The sequence below is a fragment of the Acomys minous genome (genome assembly GCF_964271855.1).
Source record: "Acomys minous genome assembly, chromosome: 1".
NCBI classification, from domain to species: domain Eukaryota; kingdom Metazoa; phylum Chordata; class Mammalia; order Rodentia; family Muridae; genus Acomys; species Acomys minous.
In genome coordinates, this window is record NC_140483.1 from 53,376,247 (window position 1) to 53,401,026 (window position 24,780).

The window sequence follows — 24,780 nt, forward strand, 5'->3', positions numbered from 1 at the left end:
GTGCTCGGGTTTGATCTGGTATGGGGATGGCTGATGACAGGGGGCGTCCTTCTTAGGGTGGTGAGAATTTTCTAAAACTGGCTGTAGTTATGTTTGTATAATTGTGTGAATATATTTAAACACTTAGTTGTTTGAATGCACTTTAAGCGAGTGAGTTATAGCTGGATGGTGGTGATGCACACCTTTAAGCCCGCACTAGGAGAGGCAAACACAGGTGGATCTCTGAGTTAACAAACAGCCCATCCCCCAAAACTAACAGCAACAAAAGAGTGAGCTGCACAGTAAGTGAACTGTATCTGTTGGTAATTTACAATGAGATTACAATGGGGGTGCACACCTGTAATCCTTGGTGCTTGGGAGGCACAGGCAAGAGCACCAAAAGGCTGAAGTTAGCCTGATCAACTTGGAAAGGCACAATTTCAAAAATTTAAAAAAGAGCCAGGACTATGACTTAGTAGTTGAGTGTTTGCTCAGTATGCACATAGCCCTCTTTTTTAATAAAACAAAACAAAATTTCTAAGATTTTCTGAATTCTAAGGTAGCTGATGCTATCTAATATCAAATTACTTTCCCCAGAAACTTTCTACCATTAAAAATAAAAACCAGGCTCCGTGTAGTGGTGCATGTCTGTAATCTGAGCACTTGGGAAGGCAGAGGCAGGCAGGTCTCTGTGAGTTTGAGGCCAGCCTGGTCTACAAAGTGAGTCCAAGACAGCCAAGACTATACAGAGAAACCCTGTCTTTAAAAACTCAAATAAATAAATAAATAAATAAATAAATAAATAAATACCAGACACAATTCCTATTAACATTATCTTTGACTCAGCTGTTCTAGATTTTTTTTTAAAGATAGTCTTGCTATGTTGCTCAGGCTATCCACAGACTTCTGGGTTCAAACCTTCCGATTCAGGCTTTCCCATAGCTGCAGATGCTGATTTGACTACCATGGCCACGGCCAGAGGAACTTATTGTATAGTAACACTCATAAAAGGATAAGTACATGAAAGTTACTACAACATTCTTTAACAATAAATCATTAGAAACATAGCATCCAACAAAGGATGTGTTAGCTCACAATACATTCACACAATGTGCTATCTTGCAACCGTTTCAGCAGGACAAGGCAGGTAAGTTAGTGAAAGCACTCAGGAGCCTGGCCATAGAGCACGTGCTCCCTACCTTGTAGCATTTATTATATGTACCTACTATGAGTGCTGATGAGAAAATATATCTATTTAATATTTAATAAAGCAAGGCAATAGTGCAGTAGGTATGATGTGGTCTCATTTACATGTATTGATAAATATGTGTACCCATGTGCACATGTGCTTATAATTTGTTTAAACTCATCTGACAAAACTCAAAGATAGAATGGAATGGTAAAGAACACTGACTCCCTGGTGGAGTGGTGCACGCCATTAATCCTTGCTCCTGGGAGGCAGAGGCAGGCAATCTCTGTAAGTTCTGAGATAGACAGGGTTGTGTACAGAGACCTTGTCTCAAAAGAAAAAAAAAAAAAAGAAGGCTTACTTCTTATTTTATGCCTTTTGTTACTTATAATATTTGCTCCTGTGGGATGTGGCTCAAGAAGTGAAATAATCTAAAGCACAGCCACAGAACCAGAAAACCAGCTAGCTCTAGAGTCATCCAAATAGAATCAAGGAACCTTCCAGCATCCAAGCCCAGATGCCGTCACTGTGCTATAGTGATGCGAGCCTGGGAGTCAGCCTTGGGATGGAAGGCTAAATGACTATACTCAGCTTACTTTAAGAGGCAAAGAAGCGTCTCAATATTGTAACATTTCACAAAAATTTCTATCCAAAATTATGAAATGTTTGAAAGGAAACATTTCCTTTTGTCTCCAGTGGAATATTCAATTCCAGACTGAGCCTAAGGAAGACTCCACGCAGCCACACAGCACCAATACTGAAAACTGTCAGACAGCCGCGGCTTTGGGAGATGAGTCCGAGAGAGACTGTGCTGGAGGGTGTGTAAGCGATGCCGGAGCAGTCAGTGAGATAACGTGGCACTTAGCTAGGCTCTGTTCCTGCCCGAAAGAGAGGCCATTGTTACTCTTGGCAGTGAAGGAAACAAGTGAGACTTTAAAAGGTGAAAGACTAGGACAAGTAAGGATATAGAGAGAAGACAAGATGCCCAGAACAACAAGCAGTTTAAAGGATCGCCTTTACTTTGGCAATACAGCAACCCAAAGCGGTCTTCTTCCAAAACAGCTTTCTTTTCTAGATATAAAAAACGGCCAGTGTTTGTGCTTCACTGAAGGAAGCACAAGAAAAAGAAGCAAAAATAAACCAACAATTTAGTGCCTGAAGTGTGTTTTAAAGATTTAATTTATTTCTAATTTATGTGTATGAGTGTTTTGACTCTGTCCATGTACCGTGTGCAGGCCTAGTGCCAGCAGAGCCAGAGGAGGGTGCTGCTCTGCTGAAATTGAAGTTGAAGATGCTTTTACACAGCTCTGTGGGTGCAGGGCACTGAACCAAGTCCCCTGCAAAGCAACAAGTACTCAACCACCGAGCCATCTCTCCTGCCCCCTAACATAAAAAACAAAAAAACACCAACATTTTAGGTTTCATATTTTCAGTTTTTCATGTAGTTTAGGTATATAGTTTTTAAAACCAAAATTTTGTTTCCAACATATATATGTATTATATGTATGTATATATATATTTAATTTTTTAAAGTTTAAAAAATGTTTTATGTGTATGAATGAATGTTCTGCCTGTGCATATGTGTATGCACAGTACTTGCATGCCTGGTACCAAGCAAGTCAGAAAAGGATGTCAGATACTCTGGGACTAGACTTATAGATGGTTGTGAGCCATCATGTAGGTTCTAGAAACTGAACCAGGGTCTTCTAGAGGATTAGGCAGTGTTCTTAACTGCTGAGCCAACTCTCCAACCCTAAGTGCGAGCATGTCTCTCTCTCTCTCTCTCTCTCTCTCTCTCTCTCTCTCTCTCTCTCTCTCTCTCTCTCTCACACACACACACACACACACACACACACACACACACACAACCACACACACTTTTTTAAAGACCAGAAATATATGAAGTATTACATTCTGCTTTTAAAAAACTGTTTCCTCACCCTGACAATGCCGTATTCAATTGAACTCATCAACAAAGTGGCAGGACACAGAAGCCCCTTACCTGATGAACGTACTCATCCATACTTGAGGGCATATCAAAATTCACAACCAGCTTGACGTTGACCAAGTCTAGGCCTCGGCCCAGGACCCCTGTGCTCACCACGACCTCATAGTCTCCTTCCAGTAATCCCTTTCCAATAAAGCAAGAACATTCATTGTTTAGGCCAGGAGTGGGGATGCATACCTATAACCCCAGCATTTGAGCGACAGAGGCCAGCCTGGTTTAGATAAGAGTTCTAGGCCAGCTAGGGGTACATAATGAAACCTGTCTAAAAAACTATAAACATTTTTAAAAAATCACTATCTAGAACTTATTTTATATGGCTTTGTATAATTCTGGCTTCTTCTTTTTTTTAATACTCACCTCGGCATTTTGCTGCAATAGCTTGTCAATAAACAGAAGTCTTATACTTGAAAAATAAATATAGTTTAAGCTCTCCTAACCTCAACAGAATTAGTTTTACTAATTTATCCCAGCAAATCTCTTCCTCAGGTAAGCTTCTGCTCTTCCCTAGACCAAACTGACCTAATTTCCAAACAGTGGGCTGGGAATTGGCTATCCCTTTAGCACACACCCTTAAAAGAACAGTCATATTGCTCCCCCCACACAGAAGCCTAAGCAAGAGGAATGATGAACCGTGTGGTCACTGCTTGCCCTGTGTTCCCTGGCGCCGACAAGGCCTGCTTTATAAGCGGCTGGAATAGGCCATCTCCTGAAAATGTGCTAAGATAGATTTGGGAGGCAGAGGAACAGAAAGATAAGTACGAACCTTCAGTATGTCCCTCCTTTCTACTTGAGACTTCTCAGAGTGGATGGACGTGCTGTTTAGACCTGTGATCTTCTGCACCGCCTCGCTCAACAGGTCTGCGCCTAGTTTGCAATCCACAAACACTAACACTGGAGGTTTAAAGAGCTTCTGATCCTGAGGAACAAAACAAGAAATTAAATTATTCATAGAGCATGATTTATCTGAAAAACTTCTCTGAAACCATTAGCATGAACTAAATCATTGAAAGGTTTACAAATACTGCTAAAAGGAAATTACATTTTATAATATAAAATAAAAACATATTCCTCTAAAACTAATGTTCTCATTTAAGGATGCACAAAGAGCTCATCTCATTTTTCATCATTAATATTACAAATATATTTTAAAAATTTAAGACCCATTACATAGTTCTTAACCCTGCTTGCTAGTCAATACAAGCTATCTTTAACTTAATACCATATTTGTAAGTAACTGTTTGCATGTATCAGCTACTCTAACACGTCTGTTTAAATTGGCTCAGAGTCTCAAGGACAGAACAGCCAAGAAACACTTTGAGAGAATGTATATAATTTTTGAAAGTAAAAATATTGAAGAAGTGTATGTGTATGTTTGAGACAGGATCATATTCTGTAGTCCAGGCTGACTGAAGCTCAGTTTGTAGTCCAGCTAGTTTCAAATACAAGGCCTCAGTCTCATATACTGGGATTATAGGCACGATCATTATGCCCAACTCATGAGGAATAATGTTTACATTTAAATATCTCTGCATAATAAGGAAAATAAAAACAGATTCTGAGCCAGATGGTGTGGCACAAACACTACAAACCTAGCACTCCATGAGCTGAAGGAGGATGCGAGCTTCACTCCAGCTTGGTCTACAAAGTGAGGCCTCAAAAATAAGACAAAAATGTTGCAGGATATTTGATCTTACTATGAACCCCAAGATTGTGCTATTTCCTGGAAAACCCGTTTCTAGTTGTGGTGTGGCTCAGCCCTAGCACATACCTTTAATCCAAGAGCTTTCTGCTTGAACAGGATTAAATAAAGTCAATCATAGGTTAAGAGGTGGAGCAAGCAACCAGTTGACAGAAAGTTAACATAGGATTAAGAAAAAAAGAAAAACCATAGAGAGTAAGAGGAAGTCAGGAGGACGGATAGAGAGATGCACAGGAAGTAGAAGGGAGGGACATTCGGTTTTAGGAGTTTTTGAGATGGTGAGGGAGAAAGAGCTTCTGAGACACCAGCTGAAGAGGTAGGTCAGCTGGTTGCTTCCTCTGCCTCTCTGAGCTAGCAGGCTTTCACCCCAGCATCTGGCTCCTGAGTCTTTATTGGTGAAATCGAATGATTGAGATGTGTGGCCCCAAAATCCCAACTAGACATCTATACTGCATATGTTCATAAATAAAACTTTGAGCTGGGCATGGGAGCAAATTCCTTTAATCCCAGTACTGAGGAGACGGAGGCAGGAGGAGTGTCAGGAACCTGGGCTATGCATACCAAGCAAGCCAGTGATACATAACAAAGGTCTCTTTCAAACACACATCTGAAGTAAAACTTAATCTGTTCCTTACAGAATTCTTATGTAGGTATATACCTGCACCAGGATTCCTCCAAAGCTCCCCTTAAATGTCACTCTCTCTGGAGCTGTGGAAGTGCAAGCCCAAGTGACAAAACATGGCCAACTCTTGACTACTCACATTTAGGATTTCAAATAACTTCTTCTTTTTGGCTGGGTCTTCTACCCACAGGATGATCTGCCGCACGCTGGGGCAGGGCAAGTTCTTGTCCCCGGTAGTAATCCTCACAGGATTATGCAGAAGCTGCTCTGCGAGCTGTTCTATGCTGCCTGGAATCGTGGCAGAAGCCAGGATGGTCTGACAATCACCAGGAATGTTTTCCAAAACGTCAAGCACCTGCTGTTGGAAGCCCATCTTTAACATGGTGTCAGCCTAAAACAAAGGCATCCGAAAGTCAGGCCTATTCAGCACGACAGCCCAGAACCACCCAGGATGAGACTACATAATTAAGAACAGACAAAAAAAAAATAAATAAATAAAAACACAGAAAAATGAGTTATAATATAAAAAGATCAACAGGGAAGTGTTTATGTAAAATTATAAACGGTAAGGATTATCATCATTAATAGCTATAAAAATAGACATCCTACATACTTCAACAAGGCACTTTTAAATTATGGCAACACATAACCCTGTGCCATTATGAAAAATGATCAGAAAGCTGTTTACTGGTTAATAAATGATTGCTCAGAGAAAAACAACAAACACTATGTAGTACGACACTGTTTATACTACAAGACAGTGTAGTATATAGTCAAGAAATTAATCAACCTGGGAAACGGTTTACACTGCAATCCCAGCACTTGGCACACTAAGGCAGAGGACTGGGTTCAAGACCAGACTAGACCATAGAGTGAAACCCTGAAAAACCAAATGTCTCCCAAGGAGAGGCCTAGAGAGCTGTTGTGTGTGTGTGGGGGGGCTAGGGTGCTTGTTATACTTTTGTTTAACAATGCTGAGAATTTAACCCAGGTCTTTGTGCATGCTAGTGTCTCACTATTGAACCACATCTGTTGGCCTAGTATTTTGGAGACAGGATCTTGATATACAGGCTGGGCTGGCCTTGAACTCACGATCTTCCTGCCTTAGCTTTCCAAGTGCTGGTTTTATAGAGGTATGAGCCACCATGGCTGTTAGGGCTCACTGTTTTTCAAAGTTTTATTTCCTTCTAGCCATGGATATGTTCTATATAATAGGATTATTTTAAATTTAAAGATTAGTGTTGGGGATAGCTATGGTTTAAATGTTGACTATGGTTCAAATATTGGTATTTCTCCAAAATTCATACAAAAACTTTACCACTAATGTGCACTGGTTGTCCCGTCAGTCTCCCTTCCAGAAATATCTTCATTCAAATCTCATCATAAGCATCACCCATGGTTTGCCACTGCCATGTTGCCATGGAGATAGGCATGGAGATACTTGCTACAGCTCCATGGGGCAGAACTCATAAGTACCCCTTTTTACTGTATCTGCTAAACTAGCAAATATCTGGCATGTCAAAAGACCCCCAAAAAGGATGCCTTTCATAAATGTATGGGCAACCTTAACTCTAAGCACTAAATAAGGCCTAATTTTGTAACAAGCAACAAATCACTGTCCCGAACTTCTCAAAATCTAGGAATCACCCAACCAGGGGGCTGCCGAATCAGGCTACTCAAGTGAGAAAGCCAGTCTGGATAACGTTTCTTGGGCACACCAGGGGTTCCATGCTTTTGTGTGTTTGCTGTTGTTTCCTTTCATTTGGAGATTATGGTTTACAGGTAGGCCAAGCTGGCTTTGAAGTCATTTATTTTATGTGTATGAGTATTTTGCTTGCATGTATGCCTGATACCTGGGAGGTAAGAAAAGGGTGTTGGATTCCCTGGAACGCGAATTGGGGATGGTTGTGACCCACCAGGTGAGTGCTGGGAACCAAACCCAGGTCCTCAGGAAGAGTAGCAAGTGCTTCCACCGGAGCAGAAGGAAGAAGCCCCGACCCTGAGGGCCATCGGTCAGCTTCTGAGTCCCTTATTCTGAAGCAGCGAGGAAGGAGCAGGATGGGGGGGGGTGCGCGCAGAATTCTAGGCCAAAGGGAAGGCCCAACAAGGGACACAGATGGTGATGTGGAGCAGAGGTTTCAAATACAAGGGACTACGTGAGTCCTGGCCCTCTTGCAACAGTGGCATCCATCCCTCCTTTAGGGAGATCATTCACTCTCAGTTCCCACCTTAGACTCCTGTGCTGACTCAGCAGCCAACTCCACCCCCTCAGCCTCAGACCTCTCTGCTCACTCCCCTCCAGCCTTCTCTTGGAGAAAGCAGACAGCACATAGACTCCAATGCACTCTCCCTGCAAGGAGGAGAATGTCTCCCCTTCATCTACTGTTTACAGGAAGGCCAAACTCAGACAGTATTGCCAGGACCCAGCACTTACTCATTTACCCTTTTCTGAAATCAAAGGCCCAGCTCTAATTTATGGCGTCACCTCTCCAGCTGCGGTCTTCTTCCCCATGGGCAGTCATCAGAAGGCTCAGACAAGATAACTTTACAGCCACTCTCAGATTTAACCCTTCAGTCCCAGGGCCTCCACCCTGCCTTGACCCCTCCACTCCTTGGCCGGTTTGCTGGCTGACTGGTCTCTATGAGTCCTTCTTTAATTACTCTTGTACTGAGCAGAGGACTAGCCTCCCTAAACCACCACTTTTACCATGCTCACGCCCAGCTCATAATTTAGAAAGCCTCATTGTCTCCCACATCAAATCCAGAAGCTTCTGCCTCCCTTTCAGAGCCCTCTATAATTTGACTCCACCCTAGCTACCCAAGGCCACTTGCTATTATTTCTCAGGGAGAATTCTTCAAGCTTGTTGGTCTCTTTTCTTCCCCTCCACAAGATTCTGCTAGTCTCGTCATTGAAATATTTCATCTGTCCTCTGTTTTTTACATTTCCCCCATCTTCTGAGGAACAGTTCAGATCCCATTACTATTTTTTAATAGTGTCAAATCACTTACTATCTTAATTCTACTCCTGGCCTTAATTGTCCTGGACAATTAGCATGTAATATACACAATACAGTATTTTATTTTATAGCAGTTTCCCCTACAAGTTAACAAACTACGGCTCTCAAGACAAATTCCAACCTTTCCCTATTATTCTAGGGGAAGCAGTCACATCCATTCACTTTTTTCTTCTTCTAATATATATGTATATATACATAGTGCAACAGATATAACCCAATACTTTGCAAGTGCTAGGCAAGTACTTTACACCTTTTTTTTAAGATTTATTTTTAATTTATGTGTATTGTGTTTGTCCGAATGTATGAATGTGTATCTCCTTTGTGCCTGGTGCCTGACAGATGCCCTGGGACAGAGCTGTAGAATCAGAGTATTTCTATTGTTGGAATAACCTTGTGGTTTGAGGTTGCAGTCCTCCAGGTCCGGATAGCTACTCTGAGCTCAGCATTAAGTGCAGGACTCCCTCTCCCCAGCAGAGCCTCCTGCTCTCTGCCTGACTCCATCTGGAGAGTGGCTTTAGACATAGATGCCCCTAACCACATCTGACATATGGCCCCTTACACAGGCCCCTGCTAGCTCTCCCCTCCCTGTGCCTGTAGGATAGTTAGGTATCAATTCTGTACAGCTATTCTGGAATGCCTCGCCCACTCCCCAAGGACTACTTTGTTCTCTCCAAGTAAAGCTGAACTAGCTCCCAGAAGCAGTTCCTGGAGTGTTTGATCTCTGTCTTCCAAGCTCTGTGACTCGCCGACTTCTCCTGCCTTGGTGGAGGAGAACCACACACTGTAAAACGCAGGCTGGTCTGGAACTTGAGGTCCTCCTCCTCTGCTTCTCTGGGCGAGTGCTGGGTTTATAACCATGTGTACCCACACCTGTAGTTCTTTAATGTATGTGCGTATGTGGTGTTCATGTAGGTATGCCTGTATATATACAGACATTCAAGCCAGTGTGATGGCCAGAGGTCAAGCTGGGGTGCCATTCACCCTTTGTTTTGAGACAGGGTCTCCCAGTGGCCTAAGGCTTGCCAAGCAGGGCACACTGGCTGGCCTCTGAGCCAGAATTCTGCCAGTCTCCACTTCCCCAGTTCTGAGATTACATGACTGTGCTACCACACTCTGCTCTTATTTATCTGCATAAATAAAAGGAGATTTAAACTCTAGATCCTCACTGACTGATCTCCTTAGCCCCACAGCTGTGTTTTTGTTGGTTTTCTTGAGATACAGTCTTGCTATGAGGCTTAGACTGGTCTTGAATTCATGATCCTCCTGCCTGGGGCGCTACAGTAAAGGCATAGGTATGTGCCACCAATCATGCTGGTTATTGTCATACTGCTATGATTGTAAAGATTAGTTTCAAACGATGGCACTGGACAGGGTTTCTCTATGTAACAGCTCTGGTTGTCCTGTAACTCATTCTGTAGTCCAGGCTGGCCTTGAACTCATGGAGATCTGCCTGCCTCTGCCTCCCAGGTGCTGGGATTAAAGGTATGTACCACCACTGCTTGGCTTATTAAGTTTTTGAAAGAATCATTTTATTTATGTTTGAGTGTTTTGCCTGCACGCATGTCTGTGTACCATGTGAATATCTGGTGCCCATGAAGGCCAGAAGAGGTCATCAGATCCCTTGGAACTGGAGTTAAAGACTGTTGTGAGCAGCAATGTAGGAGCTGGGAATCAAGCTTCGGCCTTCTGGGAGAGTAGCTAGTGTTCTTTACCACTGAACTATTTATCCAGCACCCCACCTCCATCTGCTATTTTAAAGAAATATTTGCCAATCATTGGCCTACACTGTTTATCTAAGTACTTTTTTTAAAGTACAAATGGTGTGTGTGTGTGTGTGTGTTGTCTGTAGATTACAGAACAACTTGTTAAAGTTTGTTCCCTCCTTCTACCATGTGGGTTCTGGGGACTGAACTCACACTGTCTAGGTTGGCAGCAAGCAAGCCTGAGCCATCTTGTCAGCTCCTACCTGAGTATTTCTGTATCTCAATAGACAGAACAATGTTCCAGCCTTTATTTCAAGTGCATGTCTTTTTTCTCAACACTTCAGTGTCATGTAGGTTTGGATCACAATGAAAATGTTTCTGCCATTGATTGCATGCCAACACCTGGAGTTGGTTAATCTGCACCTAGACATACTCCTGTGCTAACTTCTGCACAAACAACCAATAAGGCTGTTTGCCAGCTCATTTCCCTTCTGAGCTGCAGAGAACCTACACCCTTTAAATGCTGAGGCCCATGGGCAGGAGCGGCACATAACAGACACTCCATACCTAAACGGATGTTGCTTTTGCACCATCATGTTCCATGGGCTGGCAGGCCCTAGGAACCCTTGTCTACTGCATAAGTAAGTAAGTAAGACATACTAAATTAAAAAGCCGTGGAGAGATAGGAGAATGAGTACAACCTAACTCCACCCAACGGCCATGCAGGAAAACACTGACTCAGCAGACCTCTCAAAGGACTCAACTATATGATTTGTCATTTCTTTTAGCTATCTTAGTCTATGAGACATTTTCCATCATTCCCCACCCTCACTACTGCTCTATAAGATTAAACACAAGAAGTGGTAAGAAAAAAAAAAAGTTCAAACTCTAGTCTTGAGCCGTGGCTGCATCATCTTTACAAACCTGAGAGTGTCCCCGGCTGTTCACTGGGACAAGGGCACACCGGGATGTGATCACCGGTCAGGGCCTGGCATCGCACTAAGACCACTGCTACATAACACCAAACCTCTGTTGTCACTGCTGGTGGGGAGAAAAATGTGCCCTGGATGCAGGGATGGCATATGCTCAGTTCTCATTCTTGTCTGAATGTGACCTAATCAATGTGGTGGTGGTGGTGGTGATGATGATGATGATGATGATGATGATGATGATGATGATGATGATGATATAGGCCTGGCAGGATGGCTCAGGGTAAAGGCACTTGTAGCAAAGCCTGATGACCTGAGTTCAATCCCTGGAACACATGATGAAAGGAAGGACCCACCTTCTAAAAGTTGTCTCTGATGTCCTTCCACACAGGTGTCATGGCATGCATGTGCGTGCACACACACACATACACTAATAATAATAATAACAATAATAATAATAACAACAACAACAACAACAAAATTTAAGATATAAGGCTGACAAGACAGCTCAGAGGTAAAGGTGCTTGCTGTCAATCCTGAAAACCTGAGTTTGATCCCTTACTTACATGTGGGAGAACCCACAAGTCGTCCTCTAACTTTTGCTCTCACACATGGCAACATGGCAAGTACACAAGCACATATACACAATAAATGAATGAATGAATGAATGAATAAATAAATAAATAAAAGTTTTACATATACACACATATAATAAAATAATGCACTTAGCTTCATTTTACACTTCAAAGGTATAAATGCTTCTCAGATATATTAACAATAACAACAAAAGTTTCACAACCATTATACCAATGCCCAGGAAGAAAAAAGAGCTATCATTAAAGTAACTGCCTTAGTTTTGCTGCAGTGTACATAGGAGTCAGCTTAAAACCGGTACAATAAATTTTTACAAGTCCCGGAATTTTTTTTTTTCATTCAGAGAGAATGTTCTAAATAAACAAAGACATTACATAGCTACACTATACTTTTAAATAAATTATACAAAATCGAGTGACTGCTTTTTAATGCATATGTGTAGTGTATGTGTGCTTACAAATGCACACACAAATGTGCCCATATGTAGGTGAAGGCCAGAGGTCAATAGTGACATCTTCCTCAATCACTTTCTGCTTGCTTTACTGTACACACACACACACACACACACACACGCACATGCACACACACACACACACACACACACACCTTTATGTTTCTAAGTATGTGTATGTGCATGATTGCATGTAAGGAAGCATGAGTGGAGGTCAGAGAACGACCTTAGTGCTAGATGCTGACCTTCCACCTTGTTGGCCGAAGGACTCTCTTACTGCTTTTTGCTGCTAGTGCATTTGGCTTTTAAGTTATCAGTTTGAATGGCAAATGCTCTTACCCGCTGGGCCATCTTCCCAGCCACCCACCGTATTTTTGAGACAGTCTCCAGCTGAGCCCAGAGCTCACTGATCAGCTGGTGAGTTCCGGGATCTTCCTGTCCTTGCCTTCCTAGCACTGCGGTTTCAGACATGCACCTGGACGCCCAGCCCTGACCCGGCTCAGGCCCTCATGCTAGTGCAGCTGGCACTGTTTGCACTCAGTCATCGCCCCAGCCTCCTCATGAAAAGTTTTGGTTTTTTGATTTTTTTCCCCCCCCGAGACAGGGTTTCTCTATGTAGCCTTGGCTGTCCTGGACTCACTTTGTAGATCAGGCTGGCCTTGAACTCACAGCGATCCGCCTGCCTCTGCCTCCCGAGTGCTGGGATTAAAGGCGTGCGCCACCATGCTCGGCTGTCACTAATAGTTTTAAACACGACTACTTACTTCATCCACTACCACAATTTTTATGCCACTGAGTGATACGGAGCTCTGTTTCGTTATGTCCAGAAGTCGCCCAGGAGTTGCTATGATAACCTGAATAAGAAAGCATAAGACAGAATATTTACTGATTTATTCACTCTTTTTTTTTTTTCTTTTGAGATAGGGTTTCACTATGTACCCCATGTTTGCCTTGACTTTTCAATCCTCCTGCCTTTTGAATGCTGGGATTGTAGGAGTGCACCTGGCCTTTCATTCTGCTTTTACTGAATAGCTACCATATGCTAGATACTGTATAAAGTACCACAATGAATAAGTAATACCCAGTTTCTGCTCTCAGACAATCTGTAGTCTATAGGAAGAAACAAATAAATACTACTGTTGCTTATATGGCTATATAGTAAGTGGAGAAGTCTGTCCAGTACATAATACATAAAGATGAGTCTAAAGGATCGATGGGAGGAAGGAGTGGTTCACAAACAACAAGTACACCATGTAGTCGCTGAAGCGGGTCTCCACTTAAGGGCTCCGTGGAGAAAGGCATGATTCCAGGGCTGGCCAGGGAAAAAAATAAGGCAAACAGGGACCTCCTTAAGTAGATAGCAAGTACTCAGAGATAACGGAACGATGACCCAAAGTCACAGAAATCTGTTCAAAGTTCTTCTACTGGTCAAATCAGGGCCAAACCAAATCACAATACGAGAAGAGACCATTTAAACAAAACAGGAAACCGGATTCAATACTGATGAACACAAGACATTTGCATATCCCAAAGCACTTCTCCCAAAAGATATACTAAGTACAAAAGGAAAAAAGAATAAACCTTACAGTTAAAATACAAGTTAACATTCAGTGGTGGGGTGTTGCCCTAGCATTCCTGAGACACGGTGTTGTACCCCAGTATCTCAAGGAAGAAAACAGTACAGGTCAGCCACTGAAAGGGGTGCAATGAAAGCTGGGCACAGGGGAGCACAGCTGTGACTGTAGCACTTCAGATACTGATGCAGGAGGACTGCCATAAGTCAGACCAAGAGGGAGAGAAGAGTGGGGTCGAGGACGGAGGGGCGTGGGGCCAGGGGAAGACCCGGAAGCTGGCTCAGCAGGCAAGAGCACTTGCTGTACAAGCAGGAGGTCCTGGGTTCCGGTCCTCAGCACCCACAGAAGCTGGATATGGCTGCATGTGTGCCTGTGATCCCAGCACGGAAGCTGGATATGGCTGCATGTGTGCCTGTGATCCCAGCACTGTGGGACTCCCGCTTCATAAGGGAGCCTGTCTCAAGACAGCAGGACACCCAGCGTTCTCCTCCAGCCTCTGCAATTGCATAGGAGCACATACCTGCACACACATGTGCTCATACATCACACATACTCACCATATACATACTAAATTTTAAAAAGAACAAAAGGATGGCTCAGTGGCTAGGAACACTTGCTGTTCCCAGCACCCACGTGGTGGCTCACAACCATCTGTAACTCCAGTTCCTCTATACCAGGCATGCACATGGTACATATACATACATGTAGGCAAAAACACTCATACAGATTTAAAAAACAATCTAAAAGAATAGTAAGAGAAATCACAGCAACAACAAAAAGAAGTGACTTGTAAATTGTAGCAGTGTCAAAATCAGGAAAAAAAAATCATAAAGATTAAAGAAACACCACAAACCAAAGATGACAGAGATGCACTCTCTTAGATTCTTTTCCTGTTGCTGTAATAAAATACCCCAACAAGCTGGCGCACGCCTTTAATCCCAGCACTCGGGAGGCAGAGGCAGGCGGATCCCTGTGAGTTCGAGGCCAGCCTGGTTTACAAAGTGACTCCAGGACAGCCAAGGCTGCACACAGAGACCCTGTCTTGAAAACCCAACCAACAACAAACAAACAAAAAAGAAACCCCAACAAAACAACTTAAGGGATAAAGGTTTATTCTGGGGCACAACTCAAGGGTACAGTCCAATTGTGGCAAGGAAGTCCAGGGATAAGAACTTGGAGTAAACCAAGAGAAAAAAAAAATCAAAAACAAGCAAACAACAGCCGGGCGTGGTGGTGCACGCCTTTAATCCCAGCACTCGGGAGGCAGAGGCAGGTGGATCACTGTGACTTTGAGGCCAGCCTGGTCACAAAGCAAGTCTAGGACAGCCAAGGCTACACAGAGAGACCCTGTCTCAAAAAACCAAAACCAAACCAAACCAAAACAAAACAAAAACAAACAAACAAAAAACACTTGGAGTAGCTGCTTATACCATATCACAACCAGAAAGCAGAGAGGCAACCACCTTCTCTGCTTGCTTTTTCAATTTTATACAGCCCAGTATCCCCTGACCAGAGAATGGTCCAAGCATAATTAAGATGAGTCTTCCCGGGCTGGAAAGACGGCTCAGTGGTTAAGAGCACTATCTGCTCTTCCAGAGGTTCTGAGTTCAATGCCCAGCAACCACATGGTGGCTCACAGCCATCTGTAATGAGATCTGGTGTCCTCTTCCGGCCTGCAGGCCTAATGCAGGCAAAGCATTGTATATACATAATAAATAAATAAATCTGAAAAAAAAAAGATGGGTCCTCCCGTATTAATTAATATAATCAAGGTAACCCACCAAGGGCATGCCCAAAGGCCCATCTCTCAGGGGACCCAAGATCCTGTGAAGGTGGCAACAGTCACCATGACATACACCATCCAAATACAACGCATCAGCCTGATGTGCCTACTTATTATTTGAATGCCTTTTGAGACCGGCCTTTACTCTGTAGCCCAGGATGGCCTTAACTTTAGTCTTCCCGCCTCAGAAGCCATAGTGCTGGATTTAGAGGTGCTGCCAGTACATCCAGCTTCATCCAGCTTCTGGAGCCAGGGGATCGGGTGTGCGATAGGGTGTGTGTGTGTGTGTGTGTGTGTGTGTGTGTGTGTGTGTGTGTGTGTGACAGAGAAGGTGGTGGAACTATAAAACGTGAGCGGCCTCCCCAGAGCAGGCACCATGTTAATTTCTAATCTATACTCACATGTCAGTGTTAACTCCCCGAATCTTTAATTACATACGGACATGCAGAATGTTGTCCTTGGTTATAGGAATCACATTCTGAAGTATTTTGGAATAACAGGGACCAGGTCAGAAACTTTCTTCCAAGAAGACTGGGAAAAAAGAGTTTCTTATACTGAACTGGTTTCTTTTGTTGAAGGTAGAGATTTTTTTTAATGTATGGAAATACTGTCTCTAGTCATATAAATGACTAATTATTGAAAACTAGAGATTACTACCAATGTATTAACTATGCTTTTCTAAGAATGGAAATGCAGCCAGCAGGACAGGCCAAGCTCAGCACTCAGAAGGCTGAGGTGGATGCTCTGAAGTTGGAGGCCTCCAAACACACAAGAACTTGTTTTGAAAAAGTGAAAAGAAGAATGAAAGGTCAGCTATGTAAAGGCGAGCAGAACTGCACCTACATGCCTCCTCATGCCACGTTTCCATGCTGTGCGATAAAAATAGGTCAAGTGCTTCTAAGAGACTCCAGCAGGCTCTACTAACCCAGTTCAGTGTTCATTAAATATTTAATGGTTTACCTTATAAATATATACTGCTGAACTTATAATCTGTCACTAGTATAATATTACCTTTCTCTGTTTAATATAGTTTAATATAGTGGAGGTCTACAATTCCCCACTAATTGTCAATCGGCAATGTCTTACAAGTGTATTTTACATGTTTTAAATCTGTCAAACACATCTGATGAGATGTCCTATAAGCAAGAGAGGTCTTAATACAGTTTTTTTGTTAATATTGTGGGGTTTTTATGCCTGTTGGTAACCTGTTATCTCTCCTCCCTTGGAACTTCAGAAACCCCCCTCCCCCCCGGAAACTAAAAGCAGCAATGTCCAAAACAGCAGGGACCCCAGGGCCAACTGCTGCACCTAGGCTCTAGTCCACCTTTACTGCTCTGTGCCGAGCTTCTTTTGCACTGAACTGACAAGTACATACAACCATTCTAACTCAAGAAAGCCGGCGCTCGCGGAGGCAAAGCCGGTTATCTACCACACTGCTAGCACGCTCCAAAGCTAAGATTACATCACAGTACTTTCATGTATCAGAAAACAGACTACACACTGTAGCCCAGCGAAGGGGTAGCAGAGTCAGAAAAACTAAGGTTCTAGTTTGGGCAATTATTGTTGATCAGTTATGAACATTTATATAAACCTCAGCTTCTGAGATCAGCCTTCCCCGCCAAGAAAGACGAAATATACAAACCTACCTCCAGGGCAAATATGGCTGCATGAATTGAGGTGCATGAGAATTCCCAACAGAGCTCAATGGATAACAGGCACTCCGCCAACTGTATCCCATTCTTTTCACACATAAATGGACCTTTTGTTTTAGTTTCTTTTTTTTTTTTTTTTTTTTAAAGACAGGGTTTCTCTGTGTTAGAGTTGGCTGTCCTGGACTCGCTGTGTAGACCAGGCTGGCCTCACAGCGATCCACCTGCCTCTGCCTCCCGAGCGCTGGGATTAAAGGCATGCACCACCGTTTTAGTTTCTTTGTTGCTGTTTTGTTTTCACTTTTAAGACAAAGTCTCACTCTATAGCACATACCGGCAAATCACTCTGTAGCTCAGGCTGACTACAAACTTTCCATCACACTCCTGCTTCAACCGCCAATGCAGGGCTTACAGACATGAATCTCTACGCCCGGCTATGAAAATTAACTTTGGGAAAAAAAATTAGTAGGCAAACAACTAAAAGTTATCAACCCCCCCCCCCAAAAAAAACCCAAAACAATTAATCTCAGCACTTGGAAGGCAGACGCAGGCGGATCTCTGAGTTTGAGGCCAGCCTGGTCTACAAAGCAAGTCCGGGACAGTCAGGCCTGTTATACAGAGAAACCCTGTCTCGAAAAACCAAACCAAACCAAACCAAAACAAAACAAAACAAAAACACTTCAATAGATGTGCACACACATTCCTCTATTGCTTACAGAACCTTCAAAGGTCTTCTACCAGACAGACACTTACCTTAACATGCTGTCGTAACCGATAGAGCTGTGGGGGTAGGGGTAAGCCCCCCACAAGAAGCACTGTCTTCATGCGTGGCAGGCCACTCATCAATTCCTTGGCTTGCCTCTCTATCTGAATGGCTAACTCTCTTGTTGGTGTGAGAATGAGCGCAGACGGAGTTTTATCCTGCAAAGAAGAGAAAAACAACACACAAACTCCAACAACTACTTCCTGCTGACATGAACTACGCCCTTCGCAGCGACACCATCAGCCCCAGATAGGAGCCTTCTGCTCACCCCATGCAGATTTTCCCTCCAAAACATTATCAGAACTTGCACCCATTTCTCATACAACTTAAACAACTAAAGATCAAAAGTGGGGAAGGTGTACATAGTAAACAAGGCGAGAAAGATGTACTCAAATCTCTAGCAATCCTCCTGCAGGAGGAACCCCCTGGTCACCATGAAGGCCCACCAAAGCTTGGGACTTTGGCACCTGGATTCTTCCCTCTCCACTTTGACACATTTACATCTTTGGCCAAAGAACTTCCAATGCAGGGGTTACAGACATGAATCACTATGCCCGGCTATAAAAATTAACTTTGGAAAAAAAATTAGTAGGCAAACAACTAAAAGCTATCAACCCCTCCCCCCCCCCCCAAAAAACCCAAAACTATTAATCTTAGCACTTGGAAGGCAGACGCAGGCCAAAGAACTTCAGTTTACATATGGCTGTGTGACAGGCAGCCACAGCCTATCCAATCCCTTAGCTCTGAATAATCACAGTGCTTGAGTTGTACTTTAGAGACATCTGGTACTTTCCCCTCACACTACCCTCACTTGCTCTTTCTTCTCTTTCCTCTCTGCCACACTTCTCGCTCTTCCCACCACATGCACAGCCCACAGCTCATGAGAACAGGCTGAGCATCCTCAATCCAGAAGTCTGAAACCAATGTGCCCTCTAAATAGGAAACCTTTTGGCAGCCGGCATGGTATTCAAAGGTTCAGATCCTGGGGCTGTAGGGATGGCTCGGTGGTTAAGAGCACTGGCTCTCCTGAGGAGGACCCAGGTGTGATCCCAGTCCTCCCATGACAGCTCACTGCCTCCCGCAGCTCCAGTTATGGGAGAGCCAATATCCCGTTCTAGCCTTCAAGGGCACAATGCACGCAGGCAGTACATGTAAGAAAACACCCGTACATGTCAATAAAATTACATTTTTTTTTTTTAAAGTTTCAGATTCTGGAGCATTTTGTGTTTTGTATTTCTGAATTAGGGATGCTCATCCAGTAACAGCTATGCAAATATTCTAAAATTGGGAAAACTCCCAAATCTTAACTCCTTCTGGTTCCAAACCACTGCAGATGATGACGCTTGGCATGTACTAGGAAAACAAATACGCAGAGTTTGTGAAACTGCGTGTGAAAATGCTGTATGCGCTACAAACTAACAAAGAAGCTAGTGTCTCATGGTCTGTTTTGCTGGAGACAGGGTCTTACTACGTAGCCTCAGCTGTCTAGAACCCAGTCTTCCTGCCTCATTTTCTGGAGTGCTGGGATTACAGGCCTGTGCCACGAGGCCCAGCAGTAGGAGTTAAAGATGACACTCAGGTGGCACTTAAGAATGTACTTTGATTTGCTGTAGCAGCATTAGAACTTCATCACACAATGCCAGTTTCTCCAAAACCCAAGAGGCTCAGCTGACATAAATGACAGCTCACCCATATGCTAAACAGAGGCTTCTTTCCCCCTTGCAGATCAAAGCTTCATGCTCTTTTATAGAAAACCTGCTAAAAAAAATAAAACGCTTTGTAAGGAAATTAACTTTTAGACCTTCCAGGAAGAGATCTCTAGTTCAACACAATAAAAAGAGTATTCTTTGAAATGTTGCTTCACATACGATCACCAGACGCTTGGACGACTTGATTGACAGACACTTGAGCTACAGCTCGCAAATTTGTTAGTTACAGTGACACTTGGTTAAACCCCACATGTTTCTGTGGCGAATACATATCAAATCAGTGAATTACCTCACACAGAGCTCGGATGATAACGGGCAGGAGGAAAGCGGCTGTTTTCCCTGAGCCAGTGTCTGCACTGGCCAGAATGTCTCTTCCCAGAAGGCCCACAGGAACCATTTGCATCTGGATGGGAGTTGGCACTTCGTAGCCTGATTTCTTCAAGTTCTGATTTAAGGTCTCAGGGAAGCCACAGTGCTCAAAGTCAATAATGGGTCTGGCGACTTCTTGTCCTTGAACCGAGATTCCTAGTTGCTGCTTAAGGGTTTCAATCTGGTCCTCCCTGAGGGTCACAATAAAGGGGTGCTCTTTGTAGACATAAAAGGCATCCAGTGGGGACTCTGGCTCCGAAGCAGCTCCCCGTGGGCTGCCAGGTTTTAATGCATCTTCCTTAACTTGCAGCAGATGTTTTGCTTTGCACTCCAAGCTACACACGTCTTCATCTGTCTTGTCACAGATATACTCTCCGTAACGACCACAGATGACACACACAGGCTCCCCAGGCTCTGGCCACCGCTGGGTTTTGGAGAATGACTTTATAGGCTCTTCAGAAGGATGGCTGTCCTTCACATCCTGTTCGGGTCCTACCGGACAAACCTCAGCCAAATGGCTAGAAGGACTGGGTAAGGGGCTTGACGCACTGCTCGGTCTGTCTTTCCTAACTGCAGCATGAGCGGGAGTGTCTCCATCTCCTTCCCCCTGGAGGCTTTCCACCTCTGGCTTACTTTTCTTAGCTACGCAGCTTTTGAGGTCATCATTAGAACTCCTCTTGATTTTTAAAGATCTTGGAACAAACATTCTTCAATATTCTGTTGAGGAAATTGCACCATGAAATAGATATTTACCCTCAATTAAGCTCACATGTTAGTGCCATATGATGTTGTGTCAAGACTTTTAGTCAAAGCGATAATAATGAAGACATCATGTCCCTACTTAAGCCAAACTTCCACTTATCAATTTCCTCTGGGGGAGGGGATACAGTCCTTTTCCTCACACACGGGTGAATGAAATACTGACTACATTTCCCCACAGCCCTCCTGTGCACACCACCTATTTCTGTTTACTGATCATTTATTTGTATTTACAGGGGGCGGATATTATAGAAATTCAGCAGCATTTTCACAAAAGAATATATTCTACAATTAGAATCTTAAAAATCAAAACTACATACAAAACATGGGGAAATGCTATTATATTTATATAAGTAACAGAGTGCTCATTTTATGTGTTACTGTTTTGCTCTGTTTTGTTTTTCCACCTTCACAACAGCGGTAAGTAGGTCACTGCAACCTTAAATTCATATATAACACATACACGTTTTATTTTTACATTATATACATATCAGATAGCATAATAAATACACGTGTATATACATTATGTGTGACTGGGAATGTATTTTTGTGGTAGAGTGCTTTGCGAGCACGTGAGTTCCACATTCCAAAGGAAAACACTGGTATTCACACACACAAACATACACATATGCAGATGAAGAATCCAGCCACCCAAGAATAAAGTTTATTTATCAAAAAACAATTTCTAAGTATTAGAAACCAAGTATTTTTGCTCTGTTGAACATTCTAACTGTTTTCACAAAGTAGTGTTTGGGGAAAGAATGCTTAACCTTATTTTGGGACTATGAAATATCATTTTTAAAAAAGCCTTAAGTCGCTATATCTCATTTCCTATTAAAAAAAAAATGGCACCCAAGCCGCCTAGTCTAGAGGATCTGAGGATCTGGCAGGGCCATCTGGGAAAGCGGCAAGAGGTGGGGCCGCTCTGGGCTGCAGCGAGCGAGCCTGCAACCCACTCCTCCTGCACTAGGCAACGCCCGCACCCGGCGCATTCCCGCCCACCCCAGCCGCCCGCGGGCCCGCGCTCCAGGCACGCGCACGTCACGAGGACCCTAGCGAGCGGCGCGATACACGCCGCAGCCGCCGCCTCGCGCCCGGGTTATGGAGCCCAGGAGCGGGAGTCCGGGGCCCGAGCTGCCAGGGCGGCGCACGCTCACCCGCGCGGACCGGGCCGCGTCCGTTCCCGCTCGGGCCGCTCCCTTCCAGGCGCTGGGCCGAGCTTCCGGCCGGCCGACTAGCCTAGGCCGGGGGTTTGAGGGCCCCGCGCCTGCGCGCGGCGGAAGGCGGAGCTCCAGATGGCCCCGCCCCCGCCGTGACGCGCTGCGGGGGGCCCTACGCGCAGGGTGGAGGGCGGGAGCGGGAATCCTCATGGAGGAGTGTGCAGCTGGGAGTAGGCTGGTGAGAAAGTAGAATTTGCCAGGAAGGGCGGGGGCTGGCACGCTTAGAAAGTGGGAAGTTTGAGTGGGCCAGAAAACCCTCTTCTCCCTCCAGCTGCCGAGAATAACTCCCGAATCCGAGCAACTTGATATGGTGTAGTTGATACTTGGCCCTATGCAAAGCAAAACCAAGAAAAAACAACAACAAATACTCTTCAAAGTCTATCCTTAGTTTCATGAGTGGCCTTTGCTCGGCCAACTGCTGGAACAGCCTGGCAAATCTCAGGACGCCTGCACTTCTGTTGGGGTGGGGAGGAAATAGGGGAAGGGAAGCAGGGGATGTTGAGATAATGTTTGGGACGTCAAGTCTTTTTTTTTTTTTCTTTTTTTCTTTCCGACCTAATTCTTACATTTATAACTTTCAGACTAATATTTGGTGCATACAAAAATTAAACTTACCAGCTGTTTTAAGCGTGAGCATACTAATAAAACAAAAATTCGACTTCATGTTGTTATTGGTAAATTAATTTATATTTATTTCTGGAATTCTACTTGCTTCATCCTGATCATGTGTGTGTGTGTGTGTGTGTTCAGTTTGCCATTTTCAGTAGATGCATTTTGGCTGACAATGTTTCATTTCCGTCTTGAGCTTTCTAAAAATAATATACTACCATATTTTATATATGTGTGTAACCTTTCAGTATTTGCTTTTATTAACATTTTTTTCTGTGATTCTCTGAAGCTGCTACATGTACTATGGAATTTTGCTTTACTGATCAGACAGATGGAATATTGTTCCTGCCAGGAATGTATTCAGTTCCATAGGACATGTGAATATGGGGCCACTTTACATCCTTTGTCTATATTAAGTGCACTAAATATATGCATTTTTCTGAGTGTGAGTGTTACAAACTTGCAGTAACTCTTACCTGACTTTGGTGACATTTATTTTGCCGTTTCCCAATATAAATCAGTATCCACTTTTGAACTTAATATTTATTCATAACTTTAACTTTCTTTTTCTTACTTTGGTCTTTTAAGAAAGGGTCTCAGCTAGGCACGGTGGCACACATCTTTAATCCCAGCACTTGGAAGGGGAGGCAAAGGCAGGCGTGTCTCTGTGAGTTCGAGGCCAGCCTGGTCTACAAAGTGAGTCCAGGAAAGGGTCTCATGTCTGATGTTAGACTTTCTATGTAGCAGAGTATGGCCCTGAACTTCTGATCGTCCTGTCTCTATGGCCAGCTTGTACCTTTTTCCTGAAAAGCTCCCTCCTCCAGTCAGATAAATTTGTGCCCTACAGAGCCAGACTGTGTCCCTGCAATCGTAAGCACGGCTCCTAGGAGCACCCTTGTTTACCGCCCTTGGAGATGCACTGTACGGTCAGAGGATTTACAGGTGTCCAGCTTCAAATTTATCTTTTTTAATTTTTAAAGTTGTATTTGTTACTCGTAGGTGAAGGTCAGAACATGACTTTAGGAAGCCAAGTTCTCTGCACCTTGGTGAGGCAGACTCTCTGGTTGCCGCCACGTTGCAAGTTCCAAGATAGCCGGCCAGGGAGCTTCTAGATGGATCTGTGTGTGTCTCCCACCTCACTATAGGAACCCTAGTGTTACAGATGTGTGCCACTACATCCAGCTTTTTAAATGGGTTCTGCAGTTCAAACTCAGGCTAATGGGGCAAGTGATTCTCACCCTCCAAACTATTTCCTGGGCTGGGAGGTGTTCAGTCTCACAGGGCGACTCTGAACTGTCTCCCAGGTGGTTGGACCAGTTTCTATACTCTCACGTTCCACATTCTTTCCAATTTCTGTTATTTCTCAGACTTCTTGCTTTTTTGTTTTGTTTTATTGTTTTTCAAGACAGGGTTTCTCTGTGTAACCCTGGCTGTCCTAGATTCACTTTGTAGGCCAGGCTGGCCTCGATCGGCCTGCCTCTGCCTCCCAAGTGCTGGGATTAAAGGTGTGTGCCACCATGCCCAGCTAAAAGATGTATTTATTTATTATGTGTACAGTGTTCTGCCTGCAGGCCAGAAGAAGGTACCAAATCTTGTTACGGATGGTGTGAGCCACCATGTGGTTGCTGGGAATTGAACTCAGGACCTTTGGAAGAGCAGCCAGTGCTCTAAACCTCTGAGCCACCTCTCCAGCCCCCTACTTCTTCCTTTTTGATGTGAATAAATATCACATTATCTTATTGTGCATTCCTTGATTACTGATAAAGTTGAACTTGTTTACTCATTCATAGACCTCCGCATTTAAAACTGTACATATATTTTATTTAGTCAACTATATACATTGCAATATATATACAAATAATCCCTGTTTGTAGCATGTTTTTCATGTTTTGTACTAGCATCTATTTTGTCAAAACTGGCTTATATACACACTTGGCTTTATAAAAAATATATCTATATGTGTCTATAGATTTCTATAAGATCACACATCCAAAAAAAGCAACAGTTTTCATTAGTTGGTATCAGGTGATTTTGTTTTCATTTTGCATTTGAGAAATTCTAAGTCCTTTACCCATTTTGTTGTGTGCATTGTGAACTATGTATGCTGAAGGGCTTCTACACATGCTTTTTAAAATTTAGATTTATCTCAACAGA

At 43.6% G+C, this 24,780-nt stretch overlaps 1 protein-coding gene across 4 annotated transcripts in view; it reads right to left on the minus strand.

Moving 5' to 3' along the window:
* Positions 1 to 22,100, minus strand: part of DDX59 (DEAD-box helicase 59) — a 30,523-nt gene extending 8,423 nt beyond the window's left edge. For all 4 annotated transcript variants that reach the window (XR_014778830.1, XM_084779871.1, XM_084779872.1 and 1 more), the window contains exons 1-7: positions 21,955 to 22,100; positions 19,959 to 20,755; positions 17,951 to 18,118; positions 12,956 to 13,045; positions 5,637 to 5,888; positions 3,940 to 4,092; positions 3,171 to 3,299 (exon numbers count right to left, since the gene is read on the minus strand). Coding sequence is in view for 3 of the 4 variants with exons in the window: in XM_084779871.1 (XP_084635997.1) it covers positions 3,171 to 3,299; positions 3,940 to 4,092; positions 5,637 to 5,888; positions 12,956 to 13,045; positions 17,951 to 18,118; positions 19,959 to 20,744 (1,578 nt within the window). In the remaining variant the exon portion in view is untranslated. The remainder of the gene's footprint in view (positions 1 to 3,170; positions 3,300 to 3,939; positions 4,093 to 5,636; positions 5,889 to 12,955; positions 13,046 to 17,950; positions 18,119 to 19,958; positions 20,756 to 21,954) is intronic.
* Positions 22,101 to 24,780: the final 2,680 nt, after the last annotated feature.